The sequence below is a fragment of the Arvicola amphibius genome, chromosome 14 (assembly GCF_903992535.2).
Source record: "Arvicola amphibius chromosome 14, mArvAmp1.2, whole genome shotgun sequence".
Classification (NCBI taxonomy): Eukaryota; Metazoa; Chordata; class Mammalia; order Rodentia; family Cricetidae; genus Arvicola; species Arvicola amphibius.
The window spans coordinates 15921886-15940289 of record NC_052060.1 but is presented as its reverse complement, the minus strand read 5'-3'; the positions used below and the strand labels follow the sequence as shown (position 1 = coordinate 15940289).

Genomic DNA, 18404 nt, shown 5'->3' with positions numbered 1-18404 from the left:
CCATTGATGCCTTACCAAACCCTTACTCTTCCTGGTAGTTAATTTCTTATTATGTGTATGTTTGCATATGTGTGAACATACGTATCAGTGCAAGTGTTCGTGCACATGACTGAGGAGGCCCAAGGTTGGCATTGTGAGTGTTCCTTTGAGCAGGTGTCCCTCAGCTGAACCCAGAACTCAGCTAGCCAGGTTGTTCTTGGGATCGTGTCTCTGCCTTTTGAGTGTTGGAATTATAGGTGGGCTTCTGGGCCTACATGGCATTTGTGTGGGTATTGGGGATCCAAATCCTGTTCTTTATGCTTGCATGGCAAGCATCTTTTCTAATGAGTCATCTTCCCAGGTTGTTGATAGTCTAACTCTTTTTTTTTTAAATATTTATTTCTTTATTTGTTTATTATGTATACAATATTCTGTCTGTGTGTTTGTCTGAAGGCCAGAAGAGGGCACCAGACCCCATTACAGATGGTTGTGAGCCACCATGTGGTTGCTGGGAATTGAACTCAGAACCTTTGGAATAGCAGGCAGTGCTCTTAACCTCTGAGCCATCTCTCCAACCCGATAGTCTAACTCTTGATTGCTCTCCTTCCTACTGGAGAGATGGCTCAGAGGTTAAGAGCACTGGCTGCTCTTCAGAGGTTCTGAGTTCAGTTCCCAGCAACCATATGGCAGCTCACAACTTTCTGACTCCAGTTATAGGGGATCAGACACTATCACACAGATATACATGCAGGCGAAACACCAATGCACACAAAATGAAAATAAATTGTTAAAATTAGAAATATAGTTTGATGTCGGTACCATCAATTAAAAAATAATAACGATGCTTAGAGTGTAAATAAATTATGCTCTTACATGAAAGTGGCCAAGATATGTAGGCTTGAATCTAGCTCAGAAATTGCTGTGCTGTGATAGAGACATCATTCAAACCTGCATGCACTTGCCAACTGCCTGTTGCGGCACAGTGAGATAAATTGATCTGTAGTGTTTCTCCAGTGTGACCCTATTGCTAGACATATAGTAAGTCTCTTGGGCAGATAGCTCGTGTGGACTACATTCCATCCACTTTAACATTGTAAAGATGACAGGAATCATCCACGTGAATTTTAAAAAGACTGTTCAAAAGTTTTAACTCAGCATGAACTTTAGTGAAATTTCTACTCTAACTACTTGTCTGAGATGGAAAGAAATTTTGAATAAATAGCTTCTCTATTTTTAGTTGTGTGACTTTGGGTTGACAAGCTATTAGTTTGCATGCTTGGCAAATGCGAGGATTGTAAATATATTTGTCTTGTAGTTTTGTGCTAATTTAGCTAGTTGAACACAGAAGACTGTCCACCACTTAATAAATATTAAGCTAAAACTGTCACCATCATCAACATAATTTGAATGAGATTCATTACCTTTTCCAGAAGCTGAATAGCCCTTTAAAGAAGACCCAATTCCTTGAAGGATGCAATTAGTTTTGTTTGCTTGCTTTTTGAGATTGGGTCTTGCTATGAGCACAGGTTAGCTTTACATGCTAGTGTTAGCCTTTGTGTATCACCAATGCATATGCAACTCAGTTTAAGTTTTAGTATAAAAACACTCATTTTGACTTGTGACTTCTACCTTCAGATTTGTTTACAGCTAATCTGGCATTACATAATCACTACAAGAGATAAAGAAACTCATTGTTAAGTGAAGAAAGCAAGGGACCAAAATGTGCATTATCATTTGTGCAAATATTTGCTGGCATATGCACAAAACATTTGGAGGGCTGCAATCACACGGTAGTTTCATTTGTTGCTATTAGAAAAAGACAAACTGTTAGGAAGCTGGTGACAAGGATTGAAGACTTTCTATTCTTTTATACTTAACTTTTGGGGGGGGCGGGGACAGGGTCCCAGTTTCTCACTGTGTAGCCTTATAGTCTGGAACTCACAGAGATACAGTGATCTGTCTACTTTTGTCTTCCAAGTGCACTACCACACCCAGTTTGTTTGTTTTTGAATCAAAATTTTTGTTATATAGCCCAGGTTGAATTGAGGTTTATGTTCCTCCTACCTCAGCTATCCAAGTTTTGAGATTATAGGTATGGATCACCATAGTTGGCTTTTGCTTTTATTATGGAACCATATTGATATATTCTAAATTACTAAAACCACATTGAAAATTGAAAAGTATTAAATCTGTTTTGAAATTTGGATGGGCTTATTCATAAGCATTTATTTTGGTAATGCTGAAATTCAGTTGCACTTTTTTTTTTCTTTTTGAGACTACTATGTAATTCTGGCTGTTCTAGAGTTTACTGTGATACCAGGCAAACCCCACATTGGGTGAGCCTCCTACTTCTACCTTCTTAGTGCTGAGAATTACAGACAATTCAGTGCCATGCCCTGTATTCACACTTAGGGACTGGTGACGTAGCTCAGAGGTTAAGGGCACATACTACTCTTGAAGGGAGGAATCTTGCAAAGGACCATATTGAGTGCCTATAACCCTACCTGCAGTCTGATCTAAAACTGCCTCTGCCTGAGTAGTCTGCCTCCTGAGTGCTGAGATTAAAGGCCTGTACACCTGGCTAAAATGAATCTTTAAAAATTTACCTTTAGTAGGACTTCCAGTATTTCCCTTTTAGTTTTGTACTTCCTCCCTTCCTTGGACACACTAGGGAGTGCCTGGATCTTGGTCTAACACTGATGTATCGATATAGCTCATGTTTTGTTTTGTTTTTATGTGAGGTTCAGCTTCCACCACTAAGCTATGTATATTTGTCATTTTCAGGGATTTGAGTCATAACCGGTTGTCTAACTGGAACATCAGCTTGGAATCACAAACATTACAAGAAGTGTAAGTTATTTTTATTTATTTACTGTTATGATCTTCGAAATAAACCAGTTATGAATTTGAGTATTTTTTGGTGTGTGTTTGTGTTTTGCCTGTGCTCTTGTACATGCTTGTGGAGTCCAGAGATGAACATTATGTGTCTTCCTGAATCGCTTGCCTATCTTTTTATTTAAAACAATGTTTTTATTTATCCTTTGAGAATTTTATATATTTTGACTGTAATGGATCCGGCGGTTGTATCAGCAAAAATGCTGCAGGTCTCCCAGCAGTGACAGCAGGCCATATGGCGGCAGGCAGCAGGTCCTGAGAGCATCCAGTCCCAGGCAGGGATGGCACAGTTTTCTGAGTGGCTGCAGCAGGCCACAAGGAGAGACAGACAGATGGGCACACCTTGAGACCAGGCTGCAGGTCTCCGAAGGTGGCTGGTCCCAGGCAGGGAGCCACGTGGTGGTGGGAGAGAGACAGAGACATGGATAGGCACACCATGCAGAGTGTGGTTGGATATTCATTTAGTGGGTTATGGAGGGGAAAGGGAGAAGGAAGGAAGAACAGAGAGGCAGAGAGAGAGAGAGAGAGAGAGAGAGAGAGAGAGAGAGAGAGAGAGAGAGAGAGAGAGAGAGAGAGAGGAAAAGTGGGGAGAGGCAGAAGCTGCCTCGTCCATAGGGAGAGGAAATGGAATGAAGGACAAGGGGGTGGGGGGTGGGGTGGTGGCTTGTCTCTTAAAGAGACAGGACAGACCATTACATTGGCCATATTGTTTCTCTTCCTCCAAGTCCTCCCAGATCCTCACACATCTTCCCACCCAACTTCATGTTTTTTTCTCTCTCTTTCTTGTTTTTGACTTTGTTTTTCTTTTGAAACAGGGCTTTTCTGTGTAGCCCTGACTGTCCTGGAATTTACACTGTAGTTTAGGCTGGCCTTGAACTCAGAGATTCCACCCCCCCACCCCCCACCCCCACACACACACACATACCCTAGCTTCTATCTCCTGAGTGCTGGAACTCAGCTTGTAGATCAGTCTGGCTTTGAACTCACAAAATCCACTTGCTTCTTCACCTAACCAGTGCTCTTTCTCTCTCTTAAAAAACAAAGACTAAACAAACAAATAAGCAAGCAAATAAAATCTCTAAACAAACATGGTAATTTGTGTTGGCTAGCTATTCCTGAACATGGAGCCTTCCTTGAGTGTGGTTGATGTACTCAATATCACTCCACTGAAAACAAACTGATTTCCTCTCCCAGCAGTTACCAGTTGTAAATAGCTTTTTATCTTGGAGTGGGACTTTGTGTTCATGTTCCCTGGGGGTTTTGTCTGGTTTGAGCTTGTGCAGGTCTTGTGCGTGCTGTTGTCTATGTGAGTTCGTGTGTACATTTGCCCTGTTTTGTCTAAGAAGACAGCTGTTTTCCTGAGGTCATCTGCCACCTCTGACTCTTAGGGTCTTTCTGCCCCCTCTATTTTATGCATCCCTGAACCTTGATGGGAGGGATATGATACAGATATCCCATTCAGGGCTGAGCATTCTGAAGTCTTTTACTCTCTGCACATTGATTACCATCTGCTTCAAGGAGAAGCTTCTCTGATAAGGGTTGAGAGATACATTGATCTATGGGTATAGCAGTATGTCATTAAGAGTCGTTTTATTGATGTGTTCATTTAACAGAATAGTAGTAGATTTCCCCCTAGGGCCTATGACCTGTCTAGCCTCAGGTTCTCGGCCTCATTCTACCTTAGTTTTTGAAAAAGCAGCTCTCAACCTGGACCTCGCTGACTCAGCTTGATTGGCTGGTCATTGATTACCAGGGATTTCTACTTCCCCCCACCTCAATATTGGGTGTACAGATGTGCACTACTCTATTCAGCTTTACATTGGTGCTGGGGATCTAAATTTGATCCTTATGTTTGCATAGCAAGCGCTTTGCTGCCTGAACCATTTCTCCAGTCTGAATTTGGGAATATTTAATCTAAAGATGCTGTGAGAAAAATTGAGAGAAGGGCTGGAGTGATGGCTCAGTGGTTAAGACTACTTGCTGTTCTTCCAGAGACCGAGTTCCATTCCTGACAACCATGTGAGGCAGCTCACAGCTATGCCACTCTCCTATCACTGAGCTATATCTCCACCCCCTCCTTTTAAAACATGTTTTTTATAGATTCGTTTATTTATTAAGTATACAGTATTCTTTCTGCATGTGTGCCTGCTTGCCAGAAGAGGGTACCAGATCTCATTCTAGATGGTTGTGAGCCATCATGTGGTTGTTAGAAATTGAATCAGGACCTCTGGAAGAGCAGCCAGCAGCCAGTGCTCTTAACCTCTGAGCCATCTCTCCAGTCCCCCTTTTTAAACATTTTTAAAATTAAAATATAATTACAGCACTTCTTAACTCCCTTAAAAAACCCAATATTTTTATTATTTTATGTGAATGGGTATTTTGTCTGAGTGTTTGTGCACCTCATGCATGCAGGGTCCAAAGAGGCTGGAACAGGAAGTCAGATACCCTGGAACTGGAGTTTAGGGCAGTTGTGAGCTGTCATATGGGTGCTGGAATCAAACCTGGGATTTCTGGTAGAACATCCACTGTTCTTAACAATGGAACCATAACTCTTTGGTCTTTCAACCCCCTTCTTAAAAAGATGGACTCTTACTACATAGCTTAGACTGGTCTAGAATGTGCTGTGTAGGCTGGCCTTGGACTTATGCATCTTCTACATCCATCTTCTAAGGTCTAGGATTGCTGGCATGTGTCATCGTCATCTCTGAAACAAGCCTTTGTAATACTGATTTTTATAGTTGTTGTTGCTATTGCTTTTTGAGACAGTGTCTTTTTGTTATAATCCAGGCTGACTTTGAACTTACATTCTCTTTTCTGTTTTTCCCAAGTAATGACATTACAGGTGTGCTAAAAACACATCTAGCATTTAATACTGATTTTAATGGTAAGCCATTACTATGGAGTAACACATTAAAATTTCTAATTTCTCAGAGCTTGGGAGATGGCTCAGGTTAGTAGAGGACCTGACTTTGATTCCCATCATTCATATTGGGTGACTTACTACCACCTGTAACTTAAGCTTCAGGGATGCACTGCACTTAATGTGTACCACCCTCTTCTTCTCATGTAATTAGAAATAATAAAAATCTTACACAAAAGAAGAAAAATTCTAATGTCTCTAAAACCGTATTTTATATTAGTCTAACTTATTTTGTGTCATAGACCTTTCCAAATTTTGATACACTAACATATTAGCAAAAAAAAAAAAAAAACAATTCAGGAGGTAATTTCTACCATTAAATTTCAAAACTGTTTTCTCTTTTGCTTAGGAAAATGAATTACAATGAGCTAACAGAGATCCCATACTTTGGAGAACCAACACCTAATATTACTCTACTTTCATTGTAAGTTAAGATTTCATATTTTTAAATTATGACTTGCATGTAGAGGTGTGTGTGTGTGTGTGTGTGTGTGTGTGTGTGTGTGTAGAACCAACCCCTGCTCTCAATCTGCTGTCACCGGAACATAACAGGACCTGTTACTTCTTTTTAAAAGCCCATACGTTTTCTTCTAATTGTTTGGTTTCCTTGTGGCCTGAAATGGGTCATTGGCAATAACTTCAGTGTAATCCTTGTTTTATAGAGTCCATAATTTAATACCAGAAATAAATGCAGAAGCACTTCAGCTTTACTCTGCTCTCGAGAGTTTAGACCTCAGTTCCAATATAATAACAGAAATCAAGACGTCTTCATTTCCTCAAATGTCGCTGAAATACCTGTAAGTAAAATAGAGACCTAGATTTACTGAATTGATTGGAAGGATAATTTATTGAGTAAACTGCAAGGGAACAGAGGGCTGGGCAGTAACTGGTGTACTGCCTGCTTTCTGGATTCTCTTTAAAGTGCATTTCTGTAATTAATTGGTTAACCACATTCCCTAAATGTCTGCTGTTTATTTAATTTTGATATTCATGTGTAAAATAAGCTTAGTTTTGGGCTTTTGGAATTATTTATTCTTCTATTTCACCCGAAAAGAAAGAGTACTGTGTTGCCAGAAAAAAAATTACTAGGCATTGAGAGCAGAGTTTGAGATTTGTAACATTGGTTTGTTTGTTATTTTACATGGGTGATGTAATATCTTACAGTGAGAATGTGAAGGTCAGAGGACAACTTTGTGCAGCTGCTTTCTGTCTTCACCTCTATCTGTCTCTCTCTCCTCCCTCCCTCCTGTCTTTTTCCTTCCTTTGCTTTGCTTGCTTTTTTTTCTTTCTTTTGGTTTTTTGAGACAGGGTTTCTCTGTGTATCCCTGCTGTCCTGGAACTGGCTCTGTAGACCAGTCTGGCCTTAAACTCAAGAGATCCCCCTGCCTCTGCCTCCCTAGTTCTGGCATTAAAGATGTGTGTTAATAGTGCTCAATTTTTCTTCCATCTTTATGTGTGTTCCGGGGATGGAATTCAGGTTGTTAGGCTTGTTTGGCAAGTATTTTTATTTGCTAGGCCATCTTGTCAGCACAAGATATAGTTTGAGAGTTTTTCATTTTGGTACTGGGAACCAAATCTGTATCTTGTCACACTGGGCAGTTGCTGTCCCATGAGTCACACCTCCAGTCCTAATCAGCGGTTTTGTAAAAAGTAAAATAAGAATGCTTTGTTATTGTTTGTTAAATAGTAGCTTATCCTGTGTAATGATGATGTTAGTTAGCTTACATGCCAGTTTCTAAAGCATACTCATTCACACTATTTTGTAACATCCTAAATGAAATAGACCTTTACTTTTTCCCCATTTGTTTTGAGACAGGGTTTCACTATGTTTTCCTGGCTGGCCTGGGACTTATCAGGTAGACCAGGCTGGCCTTAAACTCATAGAGACCCATCTGCCTCTCCCTTATAAGTGCTGGGATTAAGGGTATGTGCCACCTGGGCCTGGAGAGATGGCTCAGTGGTTAAGAGCACTACTTGCTCTTCCAAAGGTCCTGAGTTCAATTCCCAGCAACCACATGGTGGCTCACAACCATCTGTAATGAGATCTGGTGCCCTCTTCTGGCCTGCAGACATACATGTAGACTATTGTACACATAATAAATAAATTTTAAAAAAAAAAGAGGCACGCCTTTAATCCCGGCACTCGGGAGGCAGAGGCAGACGGATCTCTGTGAGTTCGAGGCCAGCCTGGTCTACAAGAGCTAGTTCCAGGACAGGCTCCAAAGCCACAGAGAAACCCTGTCTCAAAAAAACAAAAAAACAAAAAAAGGGTATGTGCCACCATGTCTCACCTTCCCCATGTTTTTTAATATCAGGGCTCAAACCCCCAGGACCTCGCCATATGCACTCCATTTCTGAGCTGTACCTTCAGCCCTAACAGAATTAATTTTATAAATGTAGGGAGAAAGCAATTAAGTGATTTGTGACTAAAATAATAGTTAGGGGCTGAGGAAATTGCTCAGTGGGTACAGATGCTTGGCTCTGCAAACACAAGGTCCTGAGATCAAATCCCAAACACTCCTATGAAAATAGGGACATGGCTGTGTGTGTCTGCAACTCCAGCATGGGGCAGTGAGAGTCCGATGGCCAGCCAGCCTGTCTAGCCAAAATGATGGACTCCTGGTTCCATGAGTGACTGAGCTTCTGGTTTCAGGACAGACCCTGTCTTGAGGTATTAAAGTCAGAGAATGGTAGAGGTAGTCCTCTCTTCCCCCATACTGCTCTGGTCTCTATGTCCTCCCCCCCCCCCCATTATGCACATTCACCTGGATAACATATACACATGAATACACACACAAAAAGCACGATGCTTGGGTGTTCATGTCTTTGCATGGTGTGTGTGTCCCATGACTTTGTTACAACCTTGGCACATGACCTTTTTCTGACTTAAAAAAAAAGCATGATTTGGGGGGCTGTGGGGATAACAGTTAAATGATTTGACAAAATGTGTATAGTTAAGTGATGGAATTGGAGCCAGAGTTACAGACTTTGGTTAGTTATCACTGTTTCTTTTCTTTTGCTGCTACCTTGTCATTTTAGGAATTTGAGTAATAATAGGATAACCACCTTGGAGGCCGGATGCTTTGACAACTTATCGGGTTCTTTATTAGTGGTAAAATTAAATCGTAACCGAATTAGCATGATTCCACCTAAAGTCTTCAAGCTGCCTCATCTCCAATTCTTGTGAGTATCACAATTATGGATTGTAAGAGACAAGTTTTCCTCTACAGCTGCTTTTCTGTTTAAATTACTGTTAGAGTAACTCAGCCAGTTTTCTAACTGTGAAATATTCTGTTTAAGGGAGCTGAAAAGAAACAGGATTAAAACTGTAGAAGGCCTCACGTTCCAAGGTCTTGATTCTTTACGATCATTGAAAATGCAGCGAAATGGAATTAGCATACTCAAAGATGGAGCATTTTTTGGCTTGAATAATATGGAAGAGTTGTAAGTACTGGGATAGGGGAGAGTCGGGAGGGCTCTTGCTGGGCTTTTAATCAGATAGCTAGTGTAGTTGCTTAGTTAACAGAGATACATGTTTTTTCTGATGTGAGGTAACATGCTAAAACCTTCACTTTCTTCCCCTTCCTCCTCCCCTCCAAGATTGAAGCATGGCCTCACACATGCTTTCATAGAGACTTTTAAGTTTTTTTGTTTAACTGGTAATTTTGTTAAGTTTTTCAATATAAATTTATAGAAGGAGCTGCCGGCTGTGTTCCTGCCGCCCGGCTCCCGGCCGCCTGGCTAGGTTATGCCCCGAAATAACAACACACAAATTGTATTCATTTAAACATTGCCTGGCCCATTAGCTCTAGCCTCTTACTGGCTAACTCTCACATCTTGTTTAACCCATTTCTAATAATCTGTGTAGCACCACAAGGTGGTGGCTTACTGGAAAAAAAGATTCAGTATGTCTGACCTGGTGGCTGGCTTCATGGCGACTGTCTCACTGCCTTCTTCCTCCCAGCATTCTGTTCTGTCTTCCCCGCCTACCTATGTTCTGACCTATCAGGCCAAGTAGATTTCTTTATTAATTAACCAGTGAAAGCAACAGATAGAAGACCCACCTACATCATAAATTGCATTGTTTTGACTCACTAGAATTTATCTGAATCAGAAATTCAATACCACTTGGTGTGTTTGTTTTATAAATACTTAGTCCCTTTAGGGATCTTGGGTCATTAGAGTTCAGCAAAGGTGTCTGTCTGTCAGAGCATTTAAGGGAGATTTAAAATCTTGGTATTGAACATTTTGTTTTGAGTTACTCACTTCTCTCTATAATTGTACAGAGAACTGGAGCATAATAACCTTACAGGAGTAAGCAAGGGGTGGCTATATGGCTTGCGAATGTTACAGCAACTGTATATGAGCCAGAATGCTATTGAAAGAATCAGCCCCGACGCATGGGAGTTCTGCCAGAGACTATCTGAACTGTAAGTGTTGAGTGGTGTTCATGGGAGGGTTTGAGACTAGAGCAGATTGGAGTAAATTACTTAGCTCATGGTAGTCATGAGAGCTAGCATCTCTATTTCCTCAGTCTTTGTTAGAAACCCTAAACTTAGCATGTCAGTGGAGTAAAATTTGTAGGTTGGGCTAAATACAATAATTTCTGACATTCAGTGTTTTTTGTTTTTTAGGGATTTGTCCAATAACCAACTGGCCCGCCTTGATGAATCTGCCTTTGTGGGTTTGAGTTTACTGGAGAGATTGAATTTAGGGGACAATAGAGTCACTCATATTGCTGATGGTGTATTTAGGTTTCTTTCCAATCTTCAAACACTGTAAGTTTTTGTTTTTAAAATCTGTTTTAGATTGAAACTAAGCAAATGAATGAAAATAATCAGTATGAAAATAGATATGTTAGTATTTTGTGCTTCTTTTGTTCTCTATCCCATAAATAAATTTTACTGCAAGTTACACTTTAATTCTGAGTTAATCTCATAACAGCAAAGCCTTTCCATGCCAGTTGGCAGTGTTAGAATGCAGTCATTGCTTGCTCTCTTGGTGGCTAGTGTACCAGAACTCCAGCCTTTTCTGGAAGGATGCAGGTGGATAGTGGTAGCAGTCTGCTCACTGTGGTAGTTTGCTGCATGTCTTTTTGCGTGTGTGTAATTTTTGGGTCTTTGGGGGCAGTGCTATGAGTAAAACTTGAGCATGCTAGGTCAGCACTTGACTGCTGAGCTACATCTTATTGCTTTGCCTAAAAGAAACTAACGTCATCTCAGTGTGTAGCTTGGGTTAGACTTGAGCTCTTAGCTCTGCCTTCCAGGTACAGGGATTATAGGCATGTACTGTCATGCTTGGCTAAATGGTGTGTGTGTGTGTGTGTGTGTGTGTGTGTGTGTGTGTGTGTGAAGTGCACATACATGTGCTGCTGCTGCTCTTGATTGATTATTGACCTTGTTCAATGGAGCAGGACTATTGATGAATTTCATTGCTTACAGGAATCTGGCTCAGGTAGCATCGTCTGTGAGACCTCATCTTTATTTCTTTATGAAATTTATTTTCTTAGATAAATTATGTATCTGGGCAGCCAGCCTTCACTTTATTGCACTAGTAGCACATCTGTAGTAGCAAAGTACAGGACAAGTCTTATAAGAGGTTTGTGTTCTTGAGAAGCACTTATCTACTAGGCACTGTAGAAGAGGATGAAGAAAAGCAGGACCTGCTCAGGAGACCAAGGGTTGGGTGTGTGGGGGTGAGGTATGGGGCAGTGATAACCCTTCTGACAGCTGGTTTTCTCCCAGGATGGGCCTCATTTTATGTAGGTGATCACCGCTTCTGAGAGTTTAAGATTGTTCTGTTGTGTCATGCCTGGAGGACAGTGCTCCACAACATTCCATCCCTTCTTCCTGCCCTTGCATTTTGCATTCCCTCTTCCATGAGACTCCCTCAGCCTTGGTGTGTTTAGCTAAAACCATATCCATAGATTTAATTGATTCTTTCTCACCCTTTGCTCTCCCTCTTCTCCTCATCCTCCCCTGCTCCCCTGCTTCCTTTCCTATGTAAACTCTTCTACTTTGTTTTTTCCTTCCTACTTTTATATTTCCTGGGTTCTATCCCTTGCCCCTAAGAATGTCTTTTGTCCCTTCTTAGGGGCCCCTTTCTCATAATTTAAATTCTTAATGGCTCTTGATTTGAATACTTGGTGATTATTACATTCAAAATTAATAAATGGTTTCAGGAAAGAGATAGGCTCCAAATTTTGGGACCTAACCACCAATGAGGAGACATAAAAAGTATGAGAAAATACTCTTGTATTTATGATGCACACTGTCTAGTTACTATTATACTTAGTTACTTCGTTCTATTGCTGTGAAGAGACACTATGACCAAGGCAACTCTTATAAAGGAAAGCATTTAATTGGGGCTTTGCTTGCAGTTACAGAGGGTGGTTAGTTCATGAACATCATAGCAGGGAGTGTGGCAGTAGGCAGGAATGGCACCAGAGCAGTGGCTGAGAGCTTATATATTGGTCCTCAGACAGAAGACAGAAAGACTGGGTCTGGTGTAGGCTTTTGAAAACCAAAAACCCTGGTGACATACCTCCTTTAACAAAGCCACACAACCTCTTCCAGTAAGGACACACTTCCTCCAGCAGGGACATACATAACCCAATCCTTCTCAAACAGTTCAAACTGGAGATCAATCATTCAAACATATAAACCTACGGGGGCTGTTCTCATTCAAACCACCACATTCTACTCCCTGGCCCTATACAGTTGTTAGCAATATCATGATGAAAAATGCATTTAGTTCAACTTCAAAAGTCCACATAGTCTTTCATTGTCTCAAAACTATTTAAAAAGTTCAGAGTCTCTTTTGAGACTCAAGGCAGTCTTCTAATTATAATTCCCTGTAAAATCAAAAATCAAATATTTCCAACATACAGTGGTACAGAATGTACGTTACCGTTCCAAAAGGGAGAAAAGGGGGCATAGGAAACACTAGACCAAAGCAGGACCGAAACCCAGCAGTGCAAATTCCAAATTCTGTATCTCTATGTCCAGTGTAAAGGGGCGTATCAGATGGTTTTTTATATCCCACTTCTTCTTTTTCAGCTATGTTGACTGTAGCACATTTCTCTGGCTGGTTCTACACCTGTCTGTAGTTCTTGACAGGTATCCATAGTTCTGGCATCGCCATCATCTTGGGATCTCCAGTGTAATTACCCAGGTTTCACCTTAATAGCTTCATGAAATTGCCTCTTTGGGCCACCATGAAGGGACTCCCCTGCCACATACCTTGCCTAAGCGAATTTCCCTAATTGCTGAGGAATATTCTACAATTCCTTTCCTGTATCCTTGATCAAACCAGAGCAGTGTGGCCAAAGTGTGAAGTTCTACACTAGTCTCTTCCATGACTTACATTTGCATAAGCTTTGACTTGGTGATTTCCTTTGTGACATAAACTTTCCTTTTTATAAGTTGTAGGATTAGCTGAGTTGGTTTTTGCCCCAGGTACCATTCCTTTTATTCCATTTAGCATCAGACCTTTCTTTAAACTTCTCATCTCTGTGGGCTTGCGTGGCTCCAGTGTTATATACGCTCCAGTGTACTCCCCACCCCAACTGTATATTTTATTTTCTATTTCTTATTGCATTATTGGCTCCTTTTCATTGTAGATCTGTGTGATAGTGATCACTGATAACCACATAGCACAGTCAGTGCTAGGCTGCTTTGAAGTCTCTACCAGTGACATTTGTCCAAACCTCTACAATTTAGTCTTCGACAGATTTTTTTTTTGGACAAAGGGCAGAAAGCAGCCACATTCTTTGCCAACACATCACAAGAATGGTCTCTAATATTCTCCTCTGAAACCTTCTGAACTGGGTCTTCATAGGACACATTGTTCTCAGCACTTCAGTCTTCCATGCTCCTAGTAGGGTGGCCCAGTTAAGCCCTATTATAGCATTCAACTGCTTTGTTCATCCAAAGTCCCAAGTCCACCATATTTCTTTAAATAACAGTATGGTCAGGCCTGTCACACCAGTCAGTACCCCAGTTCCTGATACCCACTTCTGTCTTAGTTCTACTGCTGTGATGAAACACTATGACCGGGCTGGAGTGCTGGCTCAGAGGTTAAGAGCACTGTGTACTCCCCCAGAGGTCATGAGTTCAATTCCCAGCAACCACATGGTGGCTCACAACCATCTACAATGGAATCTGGTGCCCTCTTCTGGCATGCAGGCAGAACACTATATACATAATAATAAATAAAATCTTTTAAAAAAAGGAAAGAAACACTATGACCAAGGCAACAAGGAAGCATTTAATTGGGGGACTTTCTTACAGTTCTAGAGGGTAAGTCCATAACTATCATGACGGGGAACATGACAGCAAGCAGGCAGGCAGGGCACTGGAGCATTAATGGAGAGCTTACATCTGATCTACAAAATGGAGATAAAGTGAGCGAGACTGGACCTGACCTGGTTTTGAAATTTAAAGTCCATTCCCATTGATAGCTCCTCAAACAAAGCCACACCCCCAATCCTTCCCAAATAGTTCCACTAACTGAGGATCAAGCCTTCAACTGTAGGAGCCTAAGGGGGCCATTTCTCATTCAAACCTACACACACATACACACGTACAAAAACACATACCTGTATATGTAGACCAAACTGGCCTTAAACTCAGAGTTCTGCCTCTGGAGTGCTGAAATTAAAGGTATGTGCCACCATACCTTACTGATTATGAGCTATGTTAGCATTTTGCTTGAAGAGGGCTAAGTAAGAAGAAACCTATCACCTGGGCGGTTATGGCACACACCTTTAATCTCAGCATTTGGGAGGCGGATCTTTGTGAGTTCGAGGCCAACCTCATCTACAAGAGCTAGTTTCAGGAAAGCTAGGGCTGTGACACAGAGAAACCCTGTCTCCTGTCTGGAAAAAAAAGAAGAACCCTCTTTATATACTCTTATAAATCAGAAAGCGTGTGTCTTAGTTTAGTGTAAGATGACTTTAGGAAGCAAACTGATTAAATTTTTTGTGATTAAATATTTTTACTATAACTGATATTTTATCAGCACATGAACTTCCTCTGAGAATAGAATAGTGGATTTTAAAAGACCATAGTTTTCAAGAAAACACAGTGACTACTCTAGCACATGGGCATACTATTTTTTGATTCCCAAGGGGAATGTTGGATTGCTCTTGAGTGTGAAGCTTTGTGTTGGTATTACTTTTTAAGCTATTTTAAGGTTAAGGGCCCAGAGGAAGGCTTGAAACACCCAGAAATCCCATTAATCTAAAATTACATTTGTAAGCTGTTATCTATCTTCTTTATCTTGAAACCCTTCTTTATGTAGGTAGGATCCTGTCTACAATTTTTAATAGGCTAGTACAATTAGATGTGGCTAGCTAGAAAGATTAGTAACCTTAGCAGGTTGCTTGGTTTGTTTGTTTGTTTGTTTGTTTTTATTTTTGAGACAGTGTTTCTCTATGAAGTTCTGGCTATCCTGGAACTCACTATGTAGGTCAGACTGCCTTGAACTCACAGAGATCCTCCTGCCTCTGCTTCCTGAGTGCTAGACTAAAGGCATGTGCTACCACTCCTGCTTAATTTATTAATTCTTCTGTGTTTACCAAAAATAATCCTTTAAAAAATAGGACTGAGTTTTCAGTGTAATAATTGTTAAAACAAGGGTCAAAATTAGCATGTGTCCTTTTATGCTGCCATACCATGATCTTGCCTAGTTTATGGTAGTCATATTGATTAACAACTTTTTTCTCCCTGAACTTTCAGAGATTTGAGAAACAATGAAATTTCATGGGCCATAGAAGATGCTAGTGAAGCCTTTGCTGGACTCAAAAGTCTCACTAAATTGTATGTATCTGTGGTGTTTGTGTATATAAGGTCTTTTCAAGGAGCAATTATAAATGTTATTGGATAATGTGTTTTTTATATGGCTAGAAAGTCTGAGCCTTCCTATCATCTCCTAAAGGAAGGTGCTTTGTTTGTTTGTCAAATAGTTTGTTATTGTTTAGGCATTTTTTATTTATAAAGTATTCCTATGGAAATGTATTTTTTTATTTCTTAGTTTCAGGTTAGCATTGTAAGAGATAGGTTTTATCATAGAATGTTCATCCATAGGTTTTATTATTCCTTGTTCTCATTCATTCCCCTCCCCTACTGTCCTCTTCCCACTTCCTCCCTGCTTGGGCGATTTCGTTTTTACATCCAAGTAGTTCCTTCTGCTTTCTTAGGACTTATGTACCGTGCTGTATTTCCCACCCTCCACCCTCTTTAAGATCTCTTCCTTCCCTCTCGTGATACCTTTTTTAGTTTTATGACCTACAAACACATTTATCATGCACATGTATATAATTCTAAGTCTAGCCTCTGCATATGAGAGAAAATGTTTGGTTGTATCCATTTTTCTACAAATTCCGTAACTTCCATTTTTCTTTATGGCTGCATAAAATTGTGTTGTATATATGTGCTGCCTTTCCTTCATCCATCCATGTTTCAGTGGACACCTAGGCTGTGGCATATTGACTCATATATTTACCAGTAGCTTAGCTAGGCTAAGGTAGTTCTATTTTCAGTTTTTGGAGGAACTGCCATACTGATTTCCATAGTGACTACAAGTTTGCATTCTAAATCATGCGGGATTTGAATAAGTTACAAAATAGAGTTTTCATTCAAGTAAGAGAAACAAATGCTTTCAGAAAGTATAGTTGAGCGGTAGTGTGTTTGTTTAATCATGAGATATGTGGGGAATATGTCTAATAATAGGAATAGGGGAATGAATGAGAACAAGGAATAATAAAACATATGGATGAACATTCTGTGATAAAACCTATCTCTAACAATGCTAACCTGAAACTAAGAAATAAAAAAATACATTTCCATAGGAATACTTTATAAATAAAAAGCGCCTAAACAATAACAAACTATTTGACAATATTGAAAACATTCTCCTATGAAGCATTTTACATCTTTTTGAAAAGGTTTTCTCCCAATATTTATACTTGTCTGAATGTCTTTAATCTGACCATCTTTTATTAAGGGGAGAAATGGGGAATTTAACCTCATGTAGCAATGGCAAATTATCAGCATTTTAGTGGTTAGGAAGACTGTTTAGAGGAGTTCAGAGGAGCTCTGAAATGTCGAGGAGTTTTCATGTTGCGCTTTGCATTAATTATTAACTTCATAACTTTCTTTAAAATAAATGCTTGCTTTCATTAAGCCACAATTCAGTGTGTATAGCTTTTTCTCTCAGTTATGTCTCAATAAAGCCATTAAAGGGGCTAAAGAGATGGCTCAGAGGTTAGGAATGTTTTCTATTCTTTCAGAGAACCTGAGTTTGGTTCTCAGCACCTATAGTAGGTGGCTCGTAACCACCTGTAACTTCAACTTGAGGGGGTCTGATGTCCTCTTCTGGCCTCCATAGGCACAGTACTCACATGAACATACCTCTACGCCTCCATCTACACACAGACGCATAATTAAAAGTAATTTAAAAATGTGTTACTAAGCTACACTATAAACTTTTAACTTAGTATACTTTGTATAGATAAATATTTAATTAATTTAATTTTATTTCAGAATCTTGCAAGGAAACCAGATTAAGTCAATTACACAGAAAGCATTCATTGGTCTTGAATCCCTTGAGTATTTGTAAGTATTTCATATATATTTACTCACTGCAGAATCTTTGTGCTGGGTGTGGTGCCTGCCTTTAATCTCAGTCCTCAGGAGACAGAGGAAGGCAAATTTTCCTGAGTTTGAGGTCAGTCTGGTCTACATAGCAAGTTTAAAGCCAGACAGGATTGCATACTGAGATTGCCTCAAAACAAAACAACTTTTGCTGTCACCGGGAGGTGTATGTGAACAATAAAGCATTTATGTAGCTTTACTATAGAGATGGCTACTGATGTTGCATTTCTCTTGATTTCAGAGATTTGAACAACAATGCTATAATGTCTATCCAAGAAAATGCTTTTTCTCAGACTCACCTGAAGGAACTGTAAGTAATTTTTTTCTCTTAATTATTAGTGCTTTTTGTATGTAAAGTACACCATTTGTGTGCTTGGTGGAGACAGAGGCCAGGAGAGGTCATCAGATCCTCTGGAACTGGAGTTACAGATGATTGTGAACTGCCATGTGGGTGCTAGGAATTGAACCTGGGTCTTCAGGTAAAGCAGACAATGTTCTTAATCACTGAGCCATCTCTGTAGTCTTCATTGTCTGTAAAGAAAGACGGTGGTGACTCAGATGTTTTCAGAAGCATGTAATTTAAGCAGGTGATCTAGAAGTGTTGATACCGAGTTGTTTCAGTGGTGGTGTCATTTAAAAATACCCGGCACTGAGCATGTCCGAGTGTGTGCTGCCTGTGCTCACAGTAGGAATCCTTAGCACCACTCCTGGGCTCGAATGTGTACTTTACATGTTACTTTTCAGAAACATGTATCTCCAGTTTTTACCTTGTGATTGGCTAAGGTGGGTAGCAGTGGATTTTGTTCTTTTACTTTGTGAAGTTGCTCTACAATTTTGAGTTATTAATTTTAATGTATTTAAACTACTAAAATGTTCAACAATTTAAATATTACAGTAGAAAAAGATAGTGTTTTGTACTTTTTTCACACATATTTTTAAAGTAAAAATTGAAA

The 18404-nt window shown here is 40.0% G+C and overlaps 1 protein-coding gene and 1 non-coding gene across 4 annotated transcripts in view; both read left to right on the top strand.

Annotated features, from left to right (window-relative positions):
- The window catches only part of Lrig2 (leucine rich repeats and immunoglobulin like domains 2), a 49449-nt gene that overhangs the window by 10730 nt on the left and 20315 nt on the right, over positions 1-18404 (top strand). For all 3 annotated transcript variants that reach the window (XM_038311480.1, XM_038311479.2, XM_038311477.2), the window contains exons 2-11: positions 2764-2829; positions 6144-6218; positions 6457-6591; positions 8834-8977; positions 9095-9238; positions 10081-10224; positions 10429-10572; positions 15535-15615; positions 17341-17412; positions 17693-17761. In XM_038311480.1, coding sequence (XP_038167408.1) covers positions 2764-2829; positions 6144-6218; positions 6457-6591; positions 8834-8977; positions 9095-9238; positions 10081-10224; positions 10429-10572; positions 15535-15615; positions 17341-17412; positions 17693-17761 — 1074 coding nt within the window. The remainder of the gene's footprint in view (positions 1-2763; positions 2830-6143; positions 6219-6456; positions 6592-8833; positions 8978-9094; positions 9239-10080; positions 10225-10428; positions 10573-15534; positions 15616-17340; positions 17413-17692; positions 17762-18404) is intronic.
- Positions 8581-8681, top strand: LOC119801526. Its single transcript, XR_005283216.1, has one exon. It is a non-coding gene; the product is annotated as a small nucleolar RNA U13 (small nucleolar RNA).